A 24676-nucleotide genomic window follows, 5' to 3' on the forward strand; every position below is an offset into this window, starting at 1 on the left:
CACTACATCAACACTGATTGGCTAGGATCACTCCATGAAGGAGAAAGATGCCCCCAAAACATAATAAAAACAAAAATGGAACCAAAGCAACACCATGAGTCCATGGCTGAAGTGTGGTTTGAACCCAGGACCTCCTGATTCTATGCTTGTTCCCTTATTCATTAACGCAGGGCTGGCAAACTCAGCCCTCCCACTTTTGTTGAACTACAGCTCCCATCTTCCCCTGCCACAATAAGTTGTGGCTGGTGATCATGGAAGTTGTAGTTCAACAACAGCTGGAGAGCCAGGTTTGCCCCTTCACTAGAATCACTTAAAGAGGTGGGATTGTTATCAGAACCACAACCGCTTTTAAGATTTGATTTTTTAGCAGTTTGCAGGACACTTCTAAGAAATCATGAGCTAATTTCTGGGGTTGAAGGAAGACACACAGCAGGGACACACCCAGGCTCTGACAAGGAGCCTGCACAGAGGAAATCCTCCTAAGGGAAATCCTCCTAAGCATGCCTCTAACTAAACAGCAGAGCGGGGATGCAAAAGCCTGCAGATGGTGATCTATCAGCAGGTTTTTCTTTCAACTCCTACAACTTTCCTCCCTAGAGAAATAGGAGAGGAAGCCGTGGAAAACGACAGTAACGCAGAGGAGCCCAACTGGAAAGGAACAACTTTGAAGTCCAGCAGGGCGCTGTTCAGTGAAACAGATGAGATCAGGAGCCGACTGTAAACGGAAACCCCCCTCCTCCTTGCCCTAAATGAAGCTGGTTTGAAGCAGGTTCTGGGCAGAGCAGAGAAAGTCACATGGTGCCTTCACACGGTGCCTTTGGGGTGGAGGGGGGGCAGTTCAGGGGGGCACCCTCAACACAGGCAGAGTTGTTTGAAGGCTGGATAACCTTAGGGGATGGGGCCGCTCTGGGAAGAGCATCTAGGTTCCCAGTTCCCTCCCTGGCAGCATCTCCGAGATAGGGCTGAGAGAGATTCCCGCCTGCAACCTTGGAGAAGCCGCTGCCAGTCTGTGAAGACAATCCTGAGCTAGATGGACCTGTGGTCTGACTCAGTATATGGCAGCTTCCTACTCCTAGTGGTCTGCTCTACCTTCCTCACCACTTCTGATGTTAGCTCACCAACTCTGATCCAAACTTCTCCAATGTTGCCCTGAGGCTCTGGAATGTGGTGCTCCCTGTTGAAATAAATAAGAGCCTCCCCATCTCTGACAGACAGACCATCCTGGAAAGAATCTATCTATGTGGTCGCTAAGAGTCGACACCGACTTGATGATGACTTAATCAATCAATCATCTCTGGCAACTTTTAAGAAGTCTGTCAAGTCATATTTGTTCACCCAGGCTTTTAATTAGATATACCGTTTTGATCATTTTTTTAAACATTGTTTTAATTTTTAAATTGTGGTTTTAGCCTTTTTATTTATTTTGTTGTAATTTGTATTTTATTGTGAGCCACCTAGAGATGTATGTTTTGGGTTGGGTATAAATATGTCAAATCAACCAACCAACCAACCAACCAACCATGTCCTCAGAAAGAAGTCCTGCTGATTTCAGTGGGATTTGTCTTCAACAACAACAGATATCTATATACCGCTTTTCAACAGAAGTTCCCAAAGCTGTTTACATAGAGAAATAAAAATAAATAAAGATAAAGATGGCTCCCCGTCCCCCAAAGGGCTCATAATCTAAAAAAGAAATGCAAGACAAACCCCAGCAACAGCCACTGGAGGGATGTTGTGCTGGGGACGGAGAGGGCTAGTTGCTCTCCCCCTGCTCAATAAAGAGAATCACCACCTTGAAGAGGTGCCTCTTTGCTTAGCAGGGGTTAACTTCAAGAACACTGGGCTCATCCTCACGATCAAAAATCAAAGTTGGGAGGATGGACAGCCTGGAAGGAGAGCCATGGGTCATGTGTTTGCAAAGTCCAAGGTAGGAGGAGGGGGAAGTGATCAGGGGGGAGTCAAGAGATGAGGAGGACAGGCCTGGCCAGCCCCCACTCTCTCCCCAGCCTTTTATCAAGGGTGGGTGAAAAGCTGAGCTACCCAGCTCCTGCCTCCCAGACAATCACTCTCCTCCTTCCGAAATCTTTGCAAACACATGGCCACCAATTGGGAGTGCGCACAGCTCTCCTACCCAGTTCTCCTAACCCTGTGGAACCCATTGCCACAAGATGGGGGGACAGCCACTATCCAAGATGCCTTTACAAAGGACTGGACCAATTCAAGGAAGGAGGAGAGGTTTATCAACAGCTGTCAGCCATGGCAGCTCGGTTTTCAGAGGCAGTGTGCCTCTGAGTACTAGACCAGGGGTTCTTGACTTTGGGCCCTCAGATGTTGACTACAACACCCATCATCCACAGCCATGCTGGCCAAAGACCAAAAGGGATGATGGGAGTTGTGGTCTGGGGACTGGAGGTTGGGAAACCCTGTAGTAAATGAGGACACTGCACGAGAGGAGGCCATATCCTCTTTCTGCTTGGCTCCGGAGCTTCCCAGAGATGTTGTGCTGTTCTGATCACAGCTTGCAGGCCGAGATTCAGCAGGGATCTTCTATGGCACAGAGAATGGCGCCTCTCTCTGATATTTCTGCTTTTGAGTTCACAATGGAGGTGCATTTCATCAAGAGTGCAAAGCAGAGAAGTGGGGACATTGTGTGCTTCTCCTCGGTGAGCATTTGCTAATGTTCTGGCTCTTCATGTGCAGCTCAACCAGGGGACGCTTGGTCTTCGAGAGCTCTAAAGGGGCACTGCTTAATTTGCACCTGCTGGCAATTGGGTTGTGCTGAATATCTGGGGGTGTGCGTGCAAGCAATAGGAACAGAGGAAGCAAGTTCACTCCAAGTGGTTTACATCACAGAAGAGAGAAGCCAATGATGCTCCGCCTCAAAAAGAGAATGGCATTCCTTAAAAAAAGGACAATGCCACAAAAGAAATGCCCTTTCTCTCTTGAGGATTTAGATAGTGGTGACATTTCCCAATAGGTCTGTCTATGTTTGGATGCGTCCAGCTGCTTATAGTGATGGAGCCATTTTGCTGTTAATTGTGTGTGAAAGAAAATCTTTTCTTTTCTTTTTTTAAAAAAAGGGAACAGGAGAGATACTATGCTGAACTGAATAGTTGCTCTCCTCTGCTAAAGAGAATATTAGAGATATCTATCTATCTATCTATTTAAATGATTAAAAAAAAAATTCAGAGCTGCTCACTTTTAGCCCACTTTTAGCGCACCTTAGATGGGTCCAGCTTTTGCCTGAGGGGCTGCTTGTTGGTTACATATGGACCACCTGCCCACTCTGCTTCTCCACAAAAGCAGTTCCCAGAGTGGTGTCCACAGCAAGAGCAAGGAGAAGATGGTTCTCTGCCCCCAAGAGGCTCCCAGTCTAAAAAGAAACACAAGGCAGACGCCAAGAACAGCCACTGCAGGGATGCTGTGCTGGGGTTGGATAGGGACAGTTGCCCTCCCCGTGAGAGCCGCCATTTTAAGAAGGTGCCCACCTGTGGCCCAGTGAGAGGGGGCACCTTAATGAGGCCGACCTTTGCCTGCCCCCTCCTCAGCTCATTTATTATTTATCAAGCACCTGTCCACCCTGCTGTTCCACGAAAGAAGTTCCCACAGCAAAAGCAAGGAGAAGACGGTTCTCTGCCCTCAAGAGGCTCCCGGTCTTGGGAGAAATGCATGGGAGGGGTAGCCCCCGGGCTGAATGGAGACAATTGCTCCTCTCTTCCCAACTATGAGGGTGCCACGGCCCTGTGCCTCCTTCATGTTGGAAAGCGAGCTCCCTGCCCAGGTACCATTGGTGATTTCCAAGCCCTGTGCCACACAGAGGGCCTGAAGATGGTTTCCTGTCTCAGAGGGGCTCGGAGTCTTTTTAAAAACTGGGAGCCAGCGTGGTGTAGTGGTGAGAGTGCTGGACTAGGACCGGGGAGACCCGAGTTCAAATCCCCATTCAGCCAGGAGACTTGCTGGGTGACTCTGGGCCAGTCACTTCTCTCTCAGCCTAGCCTAGCTCACAGGGTTGTTGTGAGGAGAAACCTAAGTATGGAGTACACCGCTCTGGGCTCCTTGAAGGAAAAGTGGGATATAAATGCAAAATAATAATAATAATAATAATAATAATAATAATAATAATAATAATAATAAATAAATAAAAGCAGCACAAGGGAGACTAGGAAAGGCCCTATTGCTGTGCTTGAGGCAAGGTGCAAAGTGCAACAGGCCAGGAAATTTAGGACCGACAAAAAGGACATAGGAATATAAGGAGCCACCATACAGCGAGTCAGACCCTTGGTCCATCTAGCTCAGTATTGTCTTCACAGACTGGCAGCGGCTTCTCCAAGGGTGCAGGCAGGAATCTCTCTCAGCCCCATCTTGGAGATGCTGCCAGGGAGGGACCTTGGAACTTCCTGCATGCAAGCAGGCAGGAGCTCTTCCCAGAGCGGATTCCCCATCCCCTGAGGGGGAATCTCTTCCAGTGCTCACACATGGAGTCTCCCATTCAAATGCAACCTAGATGCTCTCCCCAGAGTGGCTCCATCCCCTAAGGGGAATCTCTTCCAGTGCTCACAAATCTCCCATTCATATGCAACCAGGGTGTACCCTGCTTAGCTAAGGGGACAAGTCATGCTTGTTCCAACTTTTTCGTACTGCGCATAATTAACCTCTGGAGTCCTCTGCCACTTGATGTGACGGCCACTAGCTTGGATGGCTTTGAAAGGGGCTTAGACCAATTCATGGAGGGCAGGCGTGGATGGCTTTAAGAGTGGTTTGGATAACTTCATGGAGGAGAGGTCTATCAATGGCTACTAGTCAGAGGTCCACCTCCAGCCTCAAAGGCAGGATGCCTCTGAGTCCCAGTTGCCGGGGAGCAACAGCAGGAGAGAGTGCATGCACATATCTCTTGCCTGTGGGCTCCCCAAATTCAGAGCTGCTCACTTTTAGCCCACTTTTAGTGCACCTTAGATGGGTCCAGCTTTTGCCTGAGGGGCTGCTCGTTGGTTACATATGGACCACCTGCCCACTCTGCTTCTCCACAAAAGCAGTTCCCAGAGTGGTGTCCACAGCAAGAGCAAGGAGAAGATGGTTCTCTGCCCCCAAGAGGCTCCCCGTCTAAAAAGAAACACAAGGCAGACGCCAAGAACAGCCACTGCAGGGATGCTGTGCTGGGGTTGGATAGGGACAGTTGCCCTCCCCGTGAGAGCCGCCATTTTAAGAAGGTGCCCACCTGTGGCCCAGTGAGAGGGGGCACCTTAATGAGGCCGACCTTTGCCTGCCCCCTCCTCAGTCATTTATTATTTATCAAGCACCTGTCCACCCTGCTGTTCCACAAAAGAAGTTCCCACAGCAAAAGCAAGGAGAAGACGGTTCTCTGCCCTCAAGAGGCTCCCAGTCTTGGGAGAAATGCATGGGAGGGGTAGCAATTGCTCCTCTCTTCCCAACTATGAGGGTGCCACGGCCCTGTGGCTCCTTCCTGTTGAAAAGCGAGCTCCCTGCCCAGGTACCATTGGTGATTTCCAAGCCCTGTGCCACACAGAGGGCCTGAAGATGGTTTCCTGTCTCAGAGGGGCTCGGAGTCTTTTTAAAAACTGGGAGCCAGCGTGGTGTAGTGGTTAGAGTGCTGGACTAGGACCGGGGAGACCCGAGTTCAAATCCCCATTCAGCCAGGAGACTTGCTGGGTGACTCTGGGCCAGTCACTTCTCTCTCAGCCTAGCCTAGCTCACAGGGTTGTTGTGAGGAGAAACCTAAGTATGGAGTACACCGCTCTGGGCTCCTTGAAGGAAAAGTGGGATATAAATGCAAAATAATAATAATAATAATAATAATAATAATAATAAATAAATAAAAGCAGCACAAGGGAGACTAGGAAAGGCCCTATTGCTGTGCTTGAGGCAAGGTTAAAAGTGCAACAGGCCAGGAAATTTAGGACCGACAAAAAGGACATAGGAATATAAGGAGCCACCATACAGCGAGTCAGACCCTTGGTCCATCTAGCTCAGTATTGTCTTCACAGACTGGCAGCGGCTTCTCCAAGGGTGCAGGCAGGAATCTCTCTCAGCCCCATCTTGGAGATGCTGCCAGGGAGGGACCTTGGAACTTCCTGCATGCAAGCAGGCAGGAGCTCTTCCCAGAGCGGATTCCCCATCCCCTGAGGGGGAATCTCTTCCAGTGCTCACACATGGAGTCTCCCATTCAAATGCAACCTAGATGCTCTCCCCAGAGTGGCTCCATCCCCTAAGGGGAATCTCTTCCAGTGCTCACAAGTCTAGTCTCCCATTCATATGCAACCAGGGTGTACCCTGCTTAGCTAAGGGGACAAGTCATGCTTGTTCCAACTTTTTCGTACTGCGCATAATTAACCTCTGGAGTCCTCTGCCACTTGATGTGACGGCCACTAGCTTGGATGGCTTTGAAAGGGGCTTAGACCAATTCATGGAGGGCAGGCGTGGATGGCTTTAAGAGTGGTTTGGATAACTTCATGGAGGAGAGGTCTATCAATGGCTACTAGTCAGAGGTCCACCTCCTGCCTCAAAGGCAGGATGCCTCTGAGTCCCAGTTGCAGGGGAGCAACAGCAGGAGAGAGCGCATGCACATATCTCTTGCCTGTGGGCTCCCCAAATTCAGAGCTGCTCACTTTTAGCCCACTTTTAGCGCACCTTAGATGGGTCCAGCTTTTGCCTGAGGGGCTGCTTGTTGGTTATATATGGACCACCTGCCCACTCTGCTTTTCAACAAAAGCAGTTCCCAGAGTGGTGTCCACAGCAAGAGCAAGGAGAAGATGGTTCTCTGCCCCCAAGAGGCTCCCCGTCTAAAAAGAAACACAAGGCAGACGCCAAGAACAGCCACTGCAGGGATGCTGTGCTGGGGTTGGATAGGGACAGTTGCCCTCCCCGTGAGAGCCGCCATTTTAAGAAGGTGCCCACCTGTGGCCCAGTGAGAGGGGGCACCTTAATGAGGCCGACCTTTGCCTGCCCCCTCCTCAGTCATTTATTATTTATCAAGCACCTGTCCACCCTGCTGTTCCACAAAAGAAGTTCCCACAGCAAAAGCAAGGAGAAGACGGTTCTCTGCCCTCAAGAGGCTCCCAGTCTTGGGAGAAATGCATGGGAGGGGTAGCAATTGCTCCTCTCTTCCCAACTATGAGGGTGCCACGGCCCTGTGGCTCCTTCCTGTTGAAAAGCGAGCTCCCTGCCCAGGTACCATTGGTGATTTCCAAGCCCTGTGCCACACAGAGGGCCTGAAGATGGTTTCCTGTCTCAGAGGGGCTCGGAGTCTTTTTAAAAACTGGGAGCCAGCGTGGTGTAGTGGTTAGAGTGCTGGACTAGGACCGGGGAGACCCGAGTTCAAATCCCCATTCAGCCAGGAGACTTGCTGGGTGACTCTGGGCCAGTCACTTCTCTCTCAGCCTAGCCTAGCTCACAGGGTTGTTGTGAGGAGAAACCTAAGTATGGAGTACACCGCTCTGGGCTCCTTGAAGGAAAAGTGGGATATAAATGCAAAATAATAATAATAATAATAATAATAATAATAATAATAAATAAATAAAAGCAGCACAAGGGAGACTAGGAAAGGCCCTATTGCTGTGCTTGAGGCAAGGTTAAAAGTGCAACAGGCCAGGAAATTTAGGACCGACAAAAAGGACATAGGAATATAAGGAGCCACCATACAGCGAGTCAGACCCTTGGTCCATCTAGCTCAGTATTGTCTTCACAGACTGGCAGCGGCTTCTCCAAGGGTGCAGGCAGGAATCTCTCTCAGCCCCATCTTGGAGATGCTGCCAGGGAGGGACCTTGGAACTTCCTGCATGCAAGCAGGCAGGAGCTCTTCCCAGAGCGGATTCCCCATCCCCTGAGGGGGAATCTCTTCCAGTGCTCACACATGGAGTCTCCCATTCAAATGCAACCTAGATGCTCTCCCCAGAGTGGCTCCATCCCCTAAGGGGAATCTCTTCCAGTGCTCACAAGTCTAGTCTCCCATTCATATGCAACCAGGGTGTACCCTGCTTAGCTAAGGGGACAAGTCATGCTTGTTCCAACTTTTTCGTACTGCGCATAATTAACCTCTGGAGTCCTCTGCCACTTGATGTGACGGCCACTAGCTTGGATGGCTTTGAAAGGGGCTTAGACCAATTCATGGAGGGCAGGCGTGGATGGCTTTAAGAGTGGTTTGGATAACTTCATGGAGGAGAGGTCTATCAATGGCTACTAGTCAGAGGTCCACCTTCTGCCTCAAAGGCAGGATGCCTCTGAGTCCCAGTTGCAGGGGAGCAACAGCAGGAGAGAGCGCATGCACATATCTCTTGCCTGTGGGCTCCCCAAATTCAGAGCTGCTCACTTTTAGCCCACTTTTAGCGCACCTTAGATGGGTCCAGCTTTTGCCTGAGGGGCTGCTTGTTGGTTATATATGGACCACCTGCCCACTCTGCTTTTCAACAAAAGCAGTTCCCAGAGTGGTGTCCACAGCAAGAGCAAGGAGAAGATGGTTCTCTGCCCCCAAGAGGCTCCCCGTCTAAAAAGAAACACAAGGCAGACGCCAAGAACAGCCACTGCAGGGATGCTGTGCTGGGGTTGGATAGGGACAGTTGCCCTCCCCGTGAGAGCCGCCATTTTAAGAAGGTGCCCACCTGTGGCCCAGTGAGAGGGGGCACCTTAATGAGGCCGACCTTTGCCTGCCCCCTCCTCAGCTCATTTATTATTTATCAAGCACCTGTCCACCCTGCTGTTCCACAAAAGAAGTTCCCACAGCAAAAGCAAGGAGAAGACGGTTCTCTGCCCTCAAGAGGCTCCCGGTCTTGGGAGAAATGCATGGGAGGGGTAGCCCCCGGGCTGAATGGAGACAATTGCTCCTCTCTTCCCAACTATGAGGGTGCCACGGCCCTGTGCCTCCTTCATGTTGGAAAGCGAGCTCCCTGCCCAGGTACCATTGGTGATTTCCAAGCCCTGTGCCACACAGAGGGCCTGAAGATGGTTTCCTGTCTCAGAGGGGCTCGGAGTCTTTTTAAAAACTGGGAGCCAGCGTGGTGTAGTGGTTAGAGTGCTGGACTAGGACCGGGGAGACCCGAGTTCAAATCCCCATTCAGCCAGGAGACTTGCTGGGTGACTCTGGGCCAGTCACTTCTCTCTCAGCCTAGCCTAGCTCACAGGGTTGTTGTGAGGAGAAACCTAAGTATGGAGTACACCGCTCTGGGCTCCTTGAAGGAAAAGTGGGATATAAATGCAAAATAATAATAATAATAATAATAATAATAATAATAATAATAATAATAAATAAATAAAAGCAGCACAAGGGAGACTAGGAAAGGCCCTATTGCTGTGCTTGAGGCAAGGTGCAAAGTGCAACAGGCCAGGAAATTTAGGACCGACAAAAAGGACATAGGAATATAAGGAGCCACCATACAGCGAGTCAGACCCTTGGTCCATCTAGCTCAGTATTGTCTTCACAGACTGGCAGCGGCTTCTCCAAGGGTGCAGGCAGGAATCTCTCTCAGCCCCATCTTGGAGATGCTGCCAGGGAGGGACCTTGGAACTTCCTGCATGCAAGCAGGCAGGAGCTCTTCCCAGAGCGGATTCCCCATCCCCTGAGGGGGAATCTCTTCCAGTGCTCACACATGGAGTCTCCCATTCAAATGCAACCTAGATGCTCTCCCCAGAGTGGCTCCATCCCCTAAGGGGAATCTCTTCCAGTGCTCACAAATCTCCCATTCATATGCAACCAGGGTGTACCCTGCTTAGCTAAGGGGACAAGTCATGCTTGTTCCAACTTTTTCGTACTGCGCATAATTAACCTCTGGAGTCCTCTGCCACTTGATGTGACGGCCACTAGCTTGGATGGCTTTGAAAGGGGCTTAGACCAATTCATGGAGGGCAGGCGTGGATGGCTTTAAGAGTGGTTTGGATAACTTCATGGAGGAGAGGTCTATCAATGGCTACTAGTCAGAGGTCCACCTCCAGCCTCAAAGGCAGGATGCCTCTGAGTCCCAGTTGCAGGGGAGCAACAGCAGGAGAGAGCGCATGCACATATCTCTTGCCTGTGGGCTCCCCAAATTCAGAGCTGCTCACTTTTAGCCCACTTTTAGTGCACCTTAGATGGGTCCAGCTTTTGCCTGAGGGGCTGCTCGTTGGTTACATATGGACCACCTGCCCACTCTGCTTCTCCACAAAAGCAGTTCCCAGAGTGGTGTCCACAGCAAGAGCAAGGAGAAGATGGTTCTCTGCCCCCAAGAGGCTCCCAGTCTAAAAAGAAACACAAGGCAGACGCCAAGAACAGCCACTGCAGGGATGCTGTGCTGGGGTTGGATAGGGACAGTTGCTCTCCCCGTGAGAGCCGCCATTTTAAGAAGGTGCCCACCTATGGCCCAGTGAGAGGGGGCTCCTTAATGAGGCTGACCTTTGCCTGCCCCCTCCTCAGCTCATTTATTATTTATCAAGCACCTGTCCACCCTGCTGTTCCATGAAAGAAGTTCCCACACAGCAAAAGCAAGGAGAAGACGGTTCTCTGCCCTCAAGAGGCTCCCAGTCTTGGGAGAAATGCATGGGAGGGGTAGCAATTGCTCCTCTCTTCCCAACTATGAGGGTGCCACGGCCCTGTGGCTCCTTCATGTTGAAAAGCGAGCTCCCTGCCCAGGTACCATTGGTGATTTCCAAGCCCTGTGCCACACAGAGGGCCTGAAGATGGTTTCCTGTCTCAGAGGGGCTCGGAGTCTTTTTAAAAACTGGGAGCCAGCGTGGTGTAGTGGTTAGAGTGCTGGACTAGGACCGGGGAGACCCGAGTTCAAATCCCCATTCAGCCAGGAGACTTGCTGGGTGACTCTGGGCCAGTCACTTCTCTCTCAGCCTAGCCTACTTCACAGGGTGGTTGTGAGGAGAAACTTAAGTATGGAGTACACCGCTCTGGGTTCCTTGAAGGAAAAAGTGGGATATAAATGCAAAATAATAATAATAATAATAAATAAATAAAAGCAGCACAAGGGAGACTAGGAATTTAGGACCGACAAAAAGGACATAGGAACATAAGAAGCCACCATACAGCGAGTCAGACCCTTGGTCCACCTAGCTGAGTATTGTCGACCCAGACTGGCAGCGGCTTCTCCAAGGTTGCAGGCAGGAATCTCTCTCAGCCCCATCTTGGAGATGCTGCCAGGGAGGGACCTTGGAACTTCCTGCATGCAAGCAGGCAGGAGCTCTTCCCAGAGCGGATTCCCCATCCCCTGAGGGGGAATCTCTTCCAGTGCTCACACATGGAGTCTCCCATTCAAATGCAACCTAGATGCTCTCCCCAGAGTGGCTCCATCCCCTAAGGGGAATCTCTTCCAGTGCTCACAAGTCTAGTCTCCCATTCATATGCAACCAGGGTGTACCCTGCTTAGCTAAGGGGACAAGTCATGCTTGTACCAACTTTTTCACACTGTGCATAATTAACCTCTGGAGTCCTCTGCCACTTGATGTGATGGCCACTAGCTTGGATGGCTTTGAAAGGGGCTTAGACCAATTCATGGAGGGCAGGCGTGGATGGCTTTAAGAGTGGTTTGGATAACTTCATGGAGGAGAGGTCTATCAATGGCTACTAGTCAGAGGTCCACCTCCAGCCTCAAAGGCAGGAAGCCTCTGAGTCCCAGTTGCAGGGGAGCAACAGCAGGAGAGAGCGCATGCACATATCTCTTGCCTGTGGGCTCCCCAAATTCAGAGCTGCTCACTTTTAGCCCACTTTTAGTGCACCTTAGATGGGTCCAGCTTTTGCCTGAGGGGCTGCTTGTTGGTTACATATGGACCACCTGCCCACTCTGCTTCTCCACAAAAGCAGTTCCCAGAGTGGTGTCCACAGCAAGAGCAAGGAGAAGATGGTTCTCTGCCCCCAAGAGGCTCCCCGTCTAAAAAGAAACACAAGGCAGACGCCAAGAACAGCCACTGCAGGGATGCTGTGCTGGGGTTGGATAGGGACAGTTGCCCTCCCCGTGAGAGCCGCCATTTTAAGAAGGTGCCCACCTGTGGCCCAGTGAGAGGGGGCACCTTAATGAGGCCGACCTTTGCCTGCCCCCTCCTCAGCTCATTTATTATTTATCAAGCACCTGTCCACCCTGCTGTTCCACAAAAGAAGTTCCCACAGCAAAAGCAAGGAGAAGACGGTTCTCTGCCCTCAAGAGGCTCCCAGTCTTGGGAGAAATGCATGGGAGGGGTAGCAATTGCTCCTCTCTTCCCAACTATGAGGGTGCCACGGCCCTGTGGCTCCTTCCTGTTGAAAAGCGAGCTCCCTGCCCAGGTACCATTGGTGATTTCCAAGCCCTGTGCCACACAGAGGGCCTGAAGATGGTTTCCTGTCTCAGAGGGGCTCGGAGTCTTTTTAAAAACTGGGAGCCAGCGTGGTGTAGTGGTTAGAGTGCTGGACTAGGACCGGGGAGACCCGAGTTCAAATCCCCATTCAGCCAGGAGACTTGCTGGGTGACTCTGGGCCAGTCACTTCTCTCTCAGCCTAGCCTAGCTCACAGGGTTGTTGTGAGGAGAAACCTAAGTATGGAGTACACCGCTCTGGGCTCCTTGAAGGAAAAGTGGGATATAAATGCAAAATAATAATAATAATAATAAATAAATAAAAGCAGCACAAGGGAGACTAGGAATTTAGGACCGACAAAAAGGACATAGGAACATAAGAAGCCACCATACAGCGAGTCAGACCCTTGGTCCACCTAGCTGAGTATTGTCTACCCAGACTGGCAGCGGCTTCTCCCAGGGTGCAGGCAGGAATCTCTCTCAGCCCCATCTTGGAGATGCTGCCAGGGAGGGACCTTGGAACTTCCTGCATGCAAGCAGGAAGGTACTCTTCCCAGAGCGGATTCCCCTTCCCCAAGGGGAATCTCTTCCAGTGCTCACACATGGAGTCTCCCATTCAAATGCAACCAGGGCAGACCCTGCTTAGCAAAGGGGACAACTCATGCTTGCTGCCACCAGACCAGCTGTTGTGTGTTCCCCAAATTTCCTCCTAAACGCCTACCTTTGATAATCTCAGGACATATTCAGTGAGCGTGAACACAAGAGGGAGAGGGGCCGTCACTCACTGGAAGAGCACGCACTTGCATGCAGAAGGTCCCAGACCCCTGAGCCTGCAGCTCTGGAGAAGCCACTGACTGAGCTAGATGGACCAATGCTCTGACAGGTTTTGATGTGCCTAAGCCGAGGGAGGAGCAGGAACACATGGGCTGATCTACAGGCATTCACAGAACATTAGAACTTTTGAGTTGCAAGGGAGCTTGGAGGTCATCAACCCCCTGCTCAGGGTAGGAATCGGCATCAGAATCCCGGCAGAGGGCTGCCCAGCAGAGGGTTGTTTTGCCCTTTCTGTGGGCTTTCCCTCTGACCACTGTTCTTCTGACCACTGTTGGGGACAGAAGGCTGGGACACATGGGTCTTTTGGTCTAAGCCAGCACAAATGCTGTTATATTATGTTATGAGTCCTGGGTGGGAAAGGAGGCAGACTCAGAGGAGAGCTGGTCTTGTGGTAGCCAACATGACTTGTCCCCTTAGCTAAGCAGGGTCCGCCCTGGTTGCATATGAAAGGGAGACTAGAAGTGTAAGCACTTGAAGAAATTCCCCTTCAGGGATGGAGCTGCTCTGAGAAGACCATCTAGGTTCCAAGTTCCCTCCCTGGCAGCATCTCCAAGATAGGGCTGAGAGAGATTCCTGCCCGCAACCTTGGAGAAGACGCTGCTAGTCTGTGTTGACAATGGTCAACACAGACCATTGGTCTGACTCAGTATATGGCAGCTTCCTATGTTCCTATGTCTGAGTTGCAAGAGTCAACCCTCTCTGTGGGTGCAAACCTTGGGCTTTCCATAGGCAATGTACTGGTTCTGTGCAGCCCACATGCATTTAGAATTCCTGATGCAACCCAGTCATTGAATGTGGGTTGCCAGCTGGACGTTGTCGGCCCAGAGAGGGAGAGCTTAGGATCCCCACAGATCCGCATCCAGTGATGTGTGCATTCGGTAATTATGCAAGCATGACAATTGGGATAGCATTGGCACAGAATTCTGCTTCTCACGAACGTCAGCCATCATTTTTAAAAAAACTCCTCAATGCCAGTTTAAATGTTTAAGGTGAATAAGGTCACCCCAGGCGAGTTGCAATTTGCTTCCCAGGGACCGGACTGGGAAACCTTCAAAACCTTTGTAAAGATACTGAATCTCCTTCTCTTCCGAGGAAAACTTGGTTTAGCATCCCCTCCTCATTTCAGGCAGTCAACATACCTCTAGACACATTTTAAGTCTAAACACACATAGCGCTCGTGGTCTTATTTGCAAGTCAACATTAAGGCGGAGGAGACACACCGGACAGACAGAGGGGTGTGTGTGTAGTTTCTCTGTGAAATCTGCTCACCCCTCCCAAATCCCCTTGTCCTTTTTTCTTGTGCTCTGCTGCTGGTGAAATCTGGGAGAGGTTTACTCAGGAGTAAGTATCACTGAGATCAATGGAACTGAAACACTCTAGCAAGCATGCTTCATATATTGCAGCATGCTTGCTATGCTTGTTCATACATTGCAACAAAAGGATTGTCTGCTAATCCTTTTGTTTTCTCTAATGCTCACTGATAAATGAGGATTCATAAGCCATCCTGAGGCTCAAGGCGAGTGAGGTGCAGGGGTTAGCCTAGGCTTGTGGCGCTCAGGTTCAATCCTCACTCATTCAGTGGGTGACTTCACAGGGTTGTTTGGAGTGCAAAATAAGGGAGCAGACCCATCCATGCACACCACTGTGAGCTCTTTGGAAGATGGGCAGGCTGTAATCAGGGAACACCCAGAAAGGGAGGGCTGAAGGGTTCGCAGGAAGCCAGCCCGACACAAGATGTGCCTGTTGCACCATCCTTGGTCCATCTAAATGCATGTGCTTATCCGTTTGCTCTTGGTGCGTAATCTGAGTTCACCAATGGGCAAGCTGGGCTCTGTTCCGGTTCATGCCCAAACTATTTGAGCCTTCCCACTGGATACGGCAAAGAAGACGGGTGCGTCCAGAGAGTTGGACATGGGTGTGCACGCAGGAGCCCAAGGGCCTGTTCTTACAACCTGTGTGCAGAAGGCTGGGCTGTGGGGAGTCTGTAGCCTCTTCGGGCTTGACTCTGGGGGAGGGAGCCACCAGAGCTTGTACCTCTGCTTCCAGAATGCAGCTTCATTCACCAGTTATGTACGTCTCTAGAAATATATGTCTGGGAGGGCTGCCAAAAGCGTTGAGTGCGTTTTAAGCACGGACACGTCTGAGCAAACCCTCCCCCTCCCCATGTTCTACAGCTGTTAATTGCTGGTGCACTTTCCCCCAATCAGCACCATTATTTTCCCAATTGGTGACATTTCCCCCCTCTAAAAAAAGTTAAATAAATACAGACTCTTACTGAGGTCAGTGATCCCAGCCAATCAGGGACCATTGTCAGCAGGATGACGTCATGATGCTTCATATCCAATCGGCTTTGGCTATGTAATGATTGCACAGAGCAAGCCAATTCAGCACGAGGGTCATCTTTTTGCCTTCACTCTGAAGGGATGAGCACTTTCACCCCTGAATGATGAGTATTCGCCCCCACACCACACCACTAAAGAGGAAGCACTTCTTGTGCCTTGTGAAACTTTTTCAGTGGGGCGGAAAGTCCCCTCAGTAAAGCGGGGAGAGGTGAGGATCACACAGACCTGCCCTAGTGTTTAAGAGAAGGCTGCACACAGTGAAAAACGTAAGACAGGCCAAGGTCCTCCCAGCCCAAAGCTCTGTTTCCAAGGGTGGTCAGCCAGCTGTCCCAAGAGGGTCCCAGAGCATGGCCTGAGGGCATCTTACTGAAGCTAAGCAGGACTCAGTGTGGCCAGTGCCTGGAGGGGAGACTCATGGATGGGACCATAGCTCAGTGGGAGAGCATCTGCGTCACATGCAGATGGTCGCAGGGTCTGAAGATGGTGGCCCTCCCTTGTGCTGTGTCTCCAATGTCCAGGACTTGGAACTGTTCTTCCATGGCTTATGGGGTCCTGTTTAGTTATCCTGGCTAATGGCCATCGGTGGATGTATCTTCTATGAATGCCTCCTTTTAAAAGCAACCTCAACCAGTGGCTGTCTTGGAATCTCAGGGTCCTAGCTTTAGAGAACTGGAAGGGACCCAGGAGGTTTTCTAGTCCCAAGCCCTGCCTGCTGCAGCAATTGGTTCCAACACCCCTGGCTGACATCTGGGCAGCCTTGCTCTGGAAACCTCCAGCTAAGGAGACCCACCAGCCCACTGTCTCTCACACTGGAGCCCCAAGCAGTGGAAGTCATCACAGGTGGAAGCTTGGGCAGATGTGGGTATGCCCACCCTGTCGGCCATTGCCCCAAAGTGGCAGAGCTTTTTGCGTACCCTGCACATTCCAGGTTATGAGTCCCACGGAGGGAACCTTGCCTTAAGATTCCCCCATTCCTGTCCTGACACTCTTAGAAGCCTGGAGTGCCCCTGAGCACCCCTGCTTGCAGAATCAGGCTTTCCTTTCTAGGCCTTTCTGAGCAGTGGTCCCGAGACATATGAAGTGATGAGATACTTAATTCATTGACCACAGTCACTGTCATTTGGGGAAGGATGACAAAGCCTAGAAGAGAACTCTGCTTGTCCTGAGAGTGGGATGTGAGATACTGATATAGGGAAAGGGGTCTTGGCCACATGAACAGAAGAGCCCAGGGGGCTGATTGCTTTTCAGACCGAGCTTGTCTGAATTAGACCCCAGAACCTTTTGGCCCCTGGAACTTTAAGCATGCAGCAGCTCTGTCTTTCTCCAACTTTTGGAAGCTAGCTAAAAAGGAAGAGAACCCCTGAGAATGTGCCGAGTGCCATGTGGAGAGCCTTCCAAAGAGCCCCTCTTGGTGTCCCCCCAGTGGAATTTAGGACTTTCTTTTCCCTTTGCAGGGGACTCAGATGCATGCACACAACCACTGCAAACTGCCCCACTGCCAACTGCTTTTGAAAGCTCTCCAGAGCAGTTTCCCCCATGGCAGGTGTTGTGGGGGTGGAACGACCATTGCGTGAACTGTCCATCCAAAGCCATGTGAGGTAAACAGAGTGAGTTTGCCTGGTTCTTTGGATCCTGGCCATACAGGAGTGCAGGGAAACAGATACACCGGCTCAGGTCTGCTGGGAAGCCTGCCCTCTTATCCCTGAGGGACAGGGACTCTGTTGCTTTTCGGGTGGGGGGGGGGAGGAAATGCCCTCTGCATCTGCTCAGGGGCATTCTCATCTGTGCTTATTTCGTTGGCTCCCGGTTACACCCCTGGCATGGCAAAGAGGTGCTGGAGCTGAGCTCTCCTGAGCCCCCACGAAACCCTGCAGGCTCCCAGCTGGGCTTGGCCATGTGTGACACCTCCATGCCTCTGCCACCCATCAAGCCAGGGGTTCTCAAGCTAGGGTCCCCAGCTGTGGTAGACTACAACTCCCATCATCCTTCGCCACTGCAGCAGGGGGTGATGGGCATTGTAGTCCAGCCGCACCTGGGAAGCTTGAAGCACTGAAGGCAAGAAGGCGCTGCCGCCTCTGGAGTGGAGTGGGGCCAGGGTGGGGTGGGGCTTCTCCTTTCTGGGGGTGCCTACCTAATTTTTGCATGCACGCCCGGAGCCTCTCTTCAAGATTTGACACTCTGTTCTGAAGCTCTTCGTAGTCATAGGCGCCAATCTCCTCCTGGAGCTCGTTTAGAACTGACGTCAGATTCTGGACCTCCTCTTTAAACTGCAAAACCAATTTGGCATCGGCTTTGTACTCCTCCAACACTGGGATCAAGGGCCTAAGCTCCTCCATTTTCGCTTTTATTGCCTGCAAGGTTAAAATAAGCTTGGTTTCAGTCCTCGGCGTGCAACAGCCCTCACACCCCTGCCTGCCTGCCTTTGCACCTGGCCGCTGCCTGCCTGGGATGTGCCTTGTCTGCACCCCCCACAACAGGAGTGGCTCATCGTAACCAGCCCCGTTGGCGGTGGGGGGGAGTTACGCCAAAGGAGGCCCAGCTGCTTCTCCTTCCCAGAGCTCCACTTGCTTCTTTCTCCCCACCCCCCAGTGAGAAGGAGAGCCCTGCTTCCTGCAGACTGGCCATTCACCAGGTAGAGCTGCTGGCCAGCCTGCAGGGAGCACTTATGGTGGGGGAGAGAGAGGAGCAAACCGAGCTTGGGGAAGGAGAGGCAGCAGGCCCTTCTGTGGCCTTCCCGGCCGGCCCGTTACGAGGATCCGTTCCTGCCTCACAATCATGTCCATCATCATTATTACTATTATTAATGCTCAGGGGAGGGGGTGTCCAAATGTGGAGCCAAAATCTAAGCAGATCGCTAAGACATTAAACAGTCTGAAGAACACCATCTTATTTGGGAAAAAGGCCTTTATTTAGAATTTTTTTTGTTTGTTTTTAGAATGCAACATCTTAAGGTTACATGCTTGAGCTCACATACACAAATTCTTGTTTTTTTTCCTTTTCCATAAATTAATAATAATAATAATAATAATAATGATAATAATAATAATAATAACCAATGCATCGACAAGGAATTCCAAAACTAGTCGTCATGAAATGCGTCTCTACAGTTAACATGCAAAGGAAGAGCTCTTGATTGTGTGTGGTGTTGAGAATGATGCTAATTTGAAAAACAGAACAAAAAAAGAGATAATATATAGAGATATATATTTAGAAGAAGATAAATCAAAGGAAGAAGAAATCAAAGGATGGTGGGGGAAACTCTCTGCCCTCTTTTTTCTCTCATGGTTACATGGGGGGGATGAACAGCGTCTTCAGCCAGTGGGACATTGTAAAAATTTCTTTTAAGTTAGCCCTGTAAGCAAGAAAATGAGACACTGTTGAAGAGCTACACTCACTAACCTGCCTGGAACAGACAGTAGCTACACACTGACCAGATCAATGCTTGGATTTCCCCCATCTTGTATGGTTAGCATCCCAGCCTGCGGCCATGTCCAAAGGGAGACCACCCACCCCCGGACAGTTACATCTCAGCTCACGCATGGTCAGGCAATGGGCGGGCAGGGGGAACGCTGTGATTTTGTGTGACCAGATGCAAAAGAGGACAGCCTTGGCTTTGGGAGTTTCCATAGTTGCGCCGAAGAGGCAAGCCTGCTCAACCAGTGCGATTTTTCTGCCCATGGCAAACAGCACCAGCCCAGACCCTCTCACGTACCCAACGATGCAAAGTTCACAAGCCACCTCCCCCTGTGCAGCTTTTCATCCTGTTTCGAAGTGAAGCATCTCAGCTATCCTCAGGGGGCAATCCAGCAACCACTTCCCTCCCTCCTTCCCATCCATCACTGCACAGTGAGGTTTGTTTGCAATCGTAGCATTGCAACACTGAATGGGCCCCAGAGATCATCACCAAGCCCCAACCTTGAGCCCCAGGCGCATGCTGGATCATCATTCTCTCACCCGGATGAAGCCAGGCAGGGGCAGGGGAGAGCAAGCAAAGCCACCTGCTAAGGAACTGGCTCCAGTCAAGCAAAGGGGTCAAGTCACACTAGAAGGCTGTGGATAGCAATTGGGTGGCAGCTTGTTGGGTGGGAAATTGAGGAAGGGGGAGATGGTGGTGGGCAACCCTCAGTCCCTCGCTTCCCAGTCCCTCTGTGATGGATGCTGCTCATTAAGACCCTTCCTTTGTGTTTGCATATGACCCTCGGTGGGGGCAGATTTGGCATACGGGTTGCTAGGTGCTGAGATCCACCTACAGGGGAAGGCAAGACTTCTGCAAGGTTTTCCACCAGGCTGGACTGTGAACAATGCTTTCCCCCATCAGCCAGGCCCTGAGTGGGAGGAAAACCAGCACTTCCTTCTCAATGGACCGATGCAAGGTCAACATAAGACTTGGGATCCTTGGATCTAATTGTGACAGCCCCTGATGACTTAGATGAGACATCTCAAAGATGTTTCATCTTCCTTTCTGCAGGGCATCCTTTCTGCCTTGACTGGCCTGCAAGGGAGACACCCGAGCATCTCCTACAGAACCCTCCTGTGTAGCAAAGGATTCTGGGATGTGTTCTAGGTAGGATTGCTCGCCCTGCAAGACTGGCCCTGGACTCTCTATGAATTGGCATCACTCACCAGATGGTTGCAAGCAACTCGGGAGATTTTGATGACATGGGATTCTGAAACATATCGGGGAGAAACATTTCTGGGAATCATCTTGGTCAGAGTTGGCAACCCTCCTAGGGGAGGAGAGCTGGCCTTGTGGTCCCCTTTGCCAATCAGGGACTGCCCTGGTTTGCATTTCAATGGGAGACGACATGTGTGAACCCTGGAAGATATTTCCTTTAGGGGATGGGGCCACTCTGGGAAGAGCAGAAGGTTCTTCCAGGTTCATCTCCAAGATAGGGCTGAGCGAGACTCCTGCCTGCAACCTTGGAGAAGCCGCTGCCAGTCAGTGTAGACAATACTTAGCTAGATGGACCAAGGGTCTGACTCAGTATATGGCAGCTTCCTACGCCTCCAAGGAGCTCAGGGGAGCATGCAGGGTTATCCCCTTAATTTTACCCTCAAAACCACCCTGTGAGATAGGTAGGGTTGCCAGCTCTGAAGGATTGGCACCCATCTCCTGGTGAATAGCTCATTCAGAGCTATCAACCCTATTACTGATTACTCAAAATGGAGTTGATTGGGTGAGGAAAACAGTCCTCTGGATTAACCCCCAACCTAATTAGTTACTCCAATTGTTTAATCTGCCAGTCCAAAGACTGGCTTTTTAAAAGTCTAGTACAAGAGCCTGTTGAAGATGGCTTCATGTCCAGAGATGGGCAAATGGAGGGAATGGTGGAACTGGAAAGAGTGTTGCCTTGGCATTTTCAATATTTAGGGGCCACTTGAGACTATCAGAAAAACAGGGGAGGGAGGGGAGGGTTTTAGGCAGGAGAAGAGAAACTGCAGATCTGAATGATCCCTCCTTCCCAACCACAACAAGCACATAGGGCAGGGGTTCTCAAACTTGGGCCCCCAGATGTGTGTGGGCTGCAACATCTGGGGATTTGAGGAGATGAAGTTGAGCAACTTCTGGAGACCCCTGACTTAGGAGGCTCAGCTTAACTCCTTCCTCGACTTGCAGTTTGTCTTTGGGTAGGGCATTGTTGTTGCTGTTGTTTTAAAGGAAGTGCATTCACACATGCTGCTAAGAAGGGTTGCCAACTCTGCCGACCTGTGTCTGCCCTGGAGCTGGCTGTGGTGTGACCTCATCCTTGACCCTCCCAGAAAGGCTTCCCTTTGGCCCTCGGAGGGGAAAAGCCCCAGCGGAGAGCAGCAGCAGACGACCCACCTTGAACTGCCTGGCCAGATGTTGTCTGTGGCTCTCCTCCACCTGCTTGAACTTCGACTCCAACCCCCGCATCTGGTTCTCCATTTTCTCAACGTACTGCAGATCCCGCTGGGTCCGCCTGTCCAACACCTCTATTGACTGGGACATGTTTTGTACCTGTTCGGAAAGGATTAAAGTGGGGGGAACAGGACACAAAAGAGACGGTCAGACTGACAGCCGAGCAAAGAGGAATGACTTCTTCAGCAGTACTTTGCTCAGCAAGCAAGGAGGATCTTAATGGGGGGAAATTAGTGAAAGGATTGGCATGCAGACCCACGCCTAGAGAGGCCCCAGGTGTGAAGCAACCACACGATCCCTTCCTCGGCAAGTCCACACAGATGTGCAGCCAAAAACAGACAGACGGAGGGAGGAAGCAAAAGGTTCCGAGATGTGTGAAGTGTTTTGAACACTGGAAGTATGCTGTGCAAATGTATTATTGGTTATTAATTATTACTATTCTTCTTGTTATCACTATTATAATTACCTTTATTATTACTATTATTATTTCTATTATTTCTATTATTATTATTATTATTATTATTATTATTATTATTATTATATTTACACACAGTCTACTAAATAAAAATTAAAGATATTGTAGTAATAATAATAATAATAATAATACCAAATCCAGTTGTTGTTGTTGTTTTTATTAACATGTATTCCATTTAGACTGTCTAAGATAGTTAATGTCTTAGAGACAGACTCTGTTTGGATAGGCTCAAACCTCGGGGCAGGGGCGTAACTATAATAGGGCAAGGGGAGACAGTTGTCTGGGGGCCCACTGGCTTGGGGGGGCCCCTCAGTGGCAAGTCATATGACTGACTCCCCCAGCCGTGCACCCACCCGGGCTTCCTTCAGTTGTATTCATCCTCAGAAACTGATGTGAGTGTTCAGACCTGGAGCTACCAGATCAGCATGTCTTTCTCTAGTACCATTAAATGACTTGCATCGCCCACAATTTACAAAACCTGTTATCTATCTATCTATCTATCTATCCATCCCTCTATCCCTCTATCTAACTATCCCTATGCTTTTTGTTACCACTATTCAGCCTCATTTAAGATTTCTTTCCTTCATGAGCTGAGCTTCAGTGATGGGGGGGGGCCCATTTTAAAATCCAGCCTCCTGCTCGTGGCTGCAGACAGAGGCAGACCTTGCATGGGGCACAGCAAGGCAACAGCAGACCAGCCAGATGCTCCCTGTTTCTGCCACTGGAGCAGTTCTCCGGGAAAGATCTGACCCTTCGAAGAGGAGAGGAGAGAGAGGAGAGGAGGGGGCTGGCAACCCACCCACGTCCAAACCTTGCAAGAGCCGGTTTTGCAAAGGGGCTGGTCTCCAGCAGGGCCATGAGGCAAAGCAGCATAAGGCACCGCAATGCCTTTGGCTGCCCTGGCAGCATAAGCAGGCAGCTGGCAACCCTGTACTCCCACTTTGACGGGGCCCGAGAAGTTGTCCTGTACAGGCCCTGCTGGAATGAGCAACAGCTGAGCAGCACCACACAGCCCTCCCGAGCCTCCTGCTCTTGCTCCATAAGGCTGGGCGTGGCAGCCTGGAAGAAGATCAGCTTCAAAACCCCTCAATTTTGACACGTGCTTGAAATAATAATCCCTGCATCAAAGATGCCGATGAAGATGGCAGGGGGAGAGCAAAGAGCGCCTCTCTGTCGCACGCAGTTGCCTGCTTTCTGAAGTGGAGGAGGCCATTCATAACCGCCCTGAGAGTGTGTGACGAAGAAGGATGTTTCTGCTCCGAGATGAATTATCATCTCCTCATTTATGCGTGACAGTCATCGATTGCTAAAGCAGAAAGCCGGAGTGCCAGCTACAAAGACTGTTGCCAGGCAGGCGTCATGAACTTAGCTTGATTATTACGGCATCAATCATGAGGCACCGATGTGATGCGCCTGGTATAAATAGTCGGCTCATAAATAATGCACCCAAATATCCCGAGTGATCATTCTGAGCGGCACGACTGTTTCCAGGGTTTGCAAAATGAGAGGCTGCTACCGAAAGCCCGGATGCCTCGCCCTTTGAGTGGCTTACGGAGATGACATCATCCGTGTGCGCCCTGGCTATACGGTTTGGGAATCAGCCCTGCTCGCTGGGAATCACTGCTTGGGAATCACTGGCTTCTGCTATCTGGGCCAAGAGACGCCTTACATAGAGAAGGCATCTTCTATTACGTGGGAGTGGGGAGCAACTGGCCCTATTCAGCCCAGCAAAGCAGTCCTCCCAGGGGCGGTGGCTGGAGGAGAAATGTAAATGTAAAGGAACTGGGGGTGGGCAGAGGTTTTTGTTCTTGTCTCCCCCCCCCCAAACCCAACAACAATGGTTTTTCCCAGGCCTTCAAATGTCTGTGCTGGAGTCTCCTTTGTTCCTCTTTTTAGACTGTGAGCCTCTTTGGAGCAGGACTTCTTGCATCAGGCAGTTTGGGAATCACCTCTGTCTGCAAGGGGAGCAAAGGACTGCTCTCTCACACTTAGCAGGGGGAGAGCAACTGTTTCGATTCAGCCTAGTGTAGCATCCCTGCCGTGACTGTTTTGTGTGTCTTTCTTGTTCCTGTTAAAGACTGTGGGCCTACTTTGGAGCAGAGGAAGCTGCCTTCCACTGAGTCAGACTCTTGGTCCAAATAGCTCAGTATTGTCTTCACAGACTGGCAGCGGCTTCTCCAGGGATGCAGGCAGGAGTCTCTCTCAGTCCTATCTGGAGATGCTGCCAGGGAGGGAATTTGGAACCTTCTGCATGCAAGCAGGCAGGTGCTTTTCCCAGAGCGGCCTCATCTCCTAAGGGTAATCTCTTACAGTGCTCACACATGGAGTTTCCCGTTCAAATGCAAACCAGAGAGGACCCTGCTTAGCAAAGGGAACAAGTCATGCTTGTTACCATAAGACCAGCTCTCCTCCCGAGGAACTTGGGACAAGGAACCATCTCCTGGCCCTCTTGGGGCACACAGTTTGGGAATTGCCCCTGCTAGTTGGGCCAAGAGGCAGCTTTTTTTTGGGGGGGGGTGTCATTCTTCTATTGAGTAGGGGGAGAGCAACGGCAGTGGCTGGAGTTTCCCCTGGGTTCCTTTTGAGAGGGGGAGCCTTTTGGGGACAGGGAGGAGCCACCTCCTGATTCCTTTTGCTACACAGAATGCTTTGAGGAGGTTTTGTGGGGACGCAACATTAGGGTTATTAATTTTGTCCCACGCAAATGAGGACTTTGCCCACGTTTCGCTAGCAGTGTTGTGAGTGCCACTAGCCTTGTGGAAAGCCCGTACAAAAGAGTCGCTGATGAGGCTGCTTCTGAAGACGCCTGGAGATGCAAAAGCAGCAATGGGGGCAGACAGAGACGGAGGTATTAGTGGGCTGAGGAGGACGGACGGAAGGAACAAACGAAGG

The 24676-nt window shown here is 50.7% G+C and overlaps 1 protein-coding gene across 4 annotated transcripts in view; it reads right to left on the minus strand.

Annotated features, from left to right (window-relative positions):
• The window catches only part of OLFM1 (olfactomedin 1), an 81921-nt gene that overhangs the window by 6255 nt on the left and 50990 nt on the right, over positions 1–24676 (minus strand). For 3 of the 4 annotated variants that reach the window (XM_053282054.1, XM_053282052.1, XM_053282053.1), the window contains exons 3-4: positions 21253–21408; positions 17560–17779 (exon numbers count right to left, since the gene is read on the minus strand). In XM_053282054.1, the coding sequence (XP_053138029.1) occupies positions 17560–17779; positions 21253–21408 (376 nt within the window). Of the gene's footprint in view, positions 1–17559; positions 17780–18314; positions 18781–21252; positions 21409–24676 lie in introns of those variants that run through there. The other variant, XM_053282055.1, reaches the window with a different exon arrangement.

The sequence above is a fragment of the Hemicordylus capensis genome, chromosome 17, assembly GCF_027244095.1.
Source record: "Hemicordylus capensis ecotype Gifberg chromosome 17, rHemCap1.1.pri, whole genome shotgun sequence".
NCBI lineage: Eukaryota > Metazoa > Chordata > Lepidosauria > Squamata > Cordylidae > Hemicordylus > Hemicordylus capensis.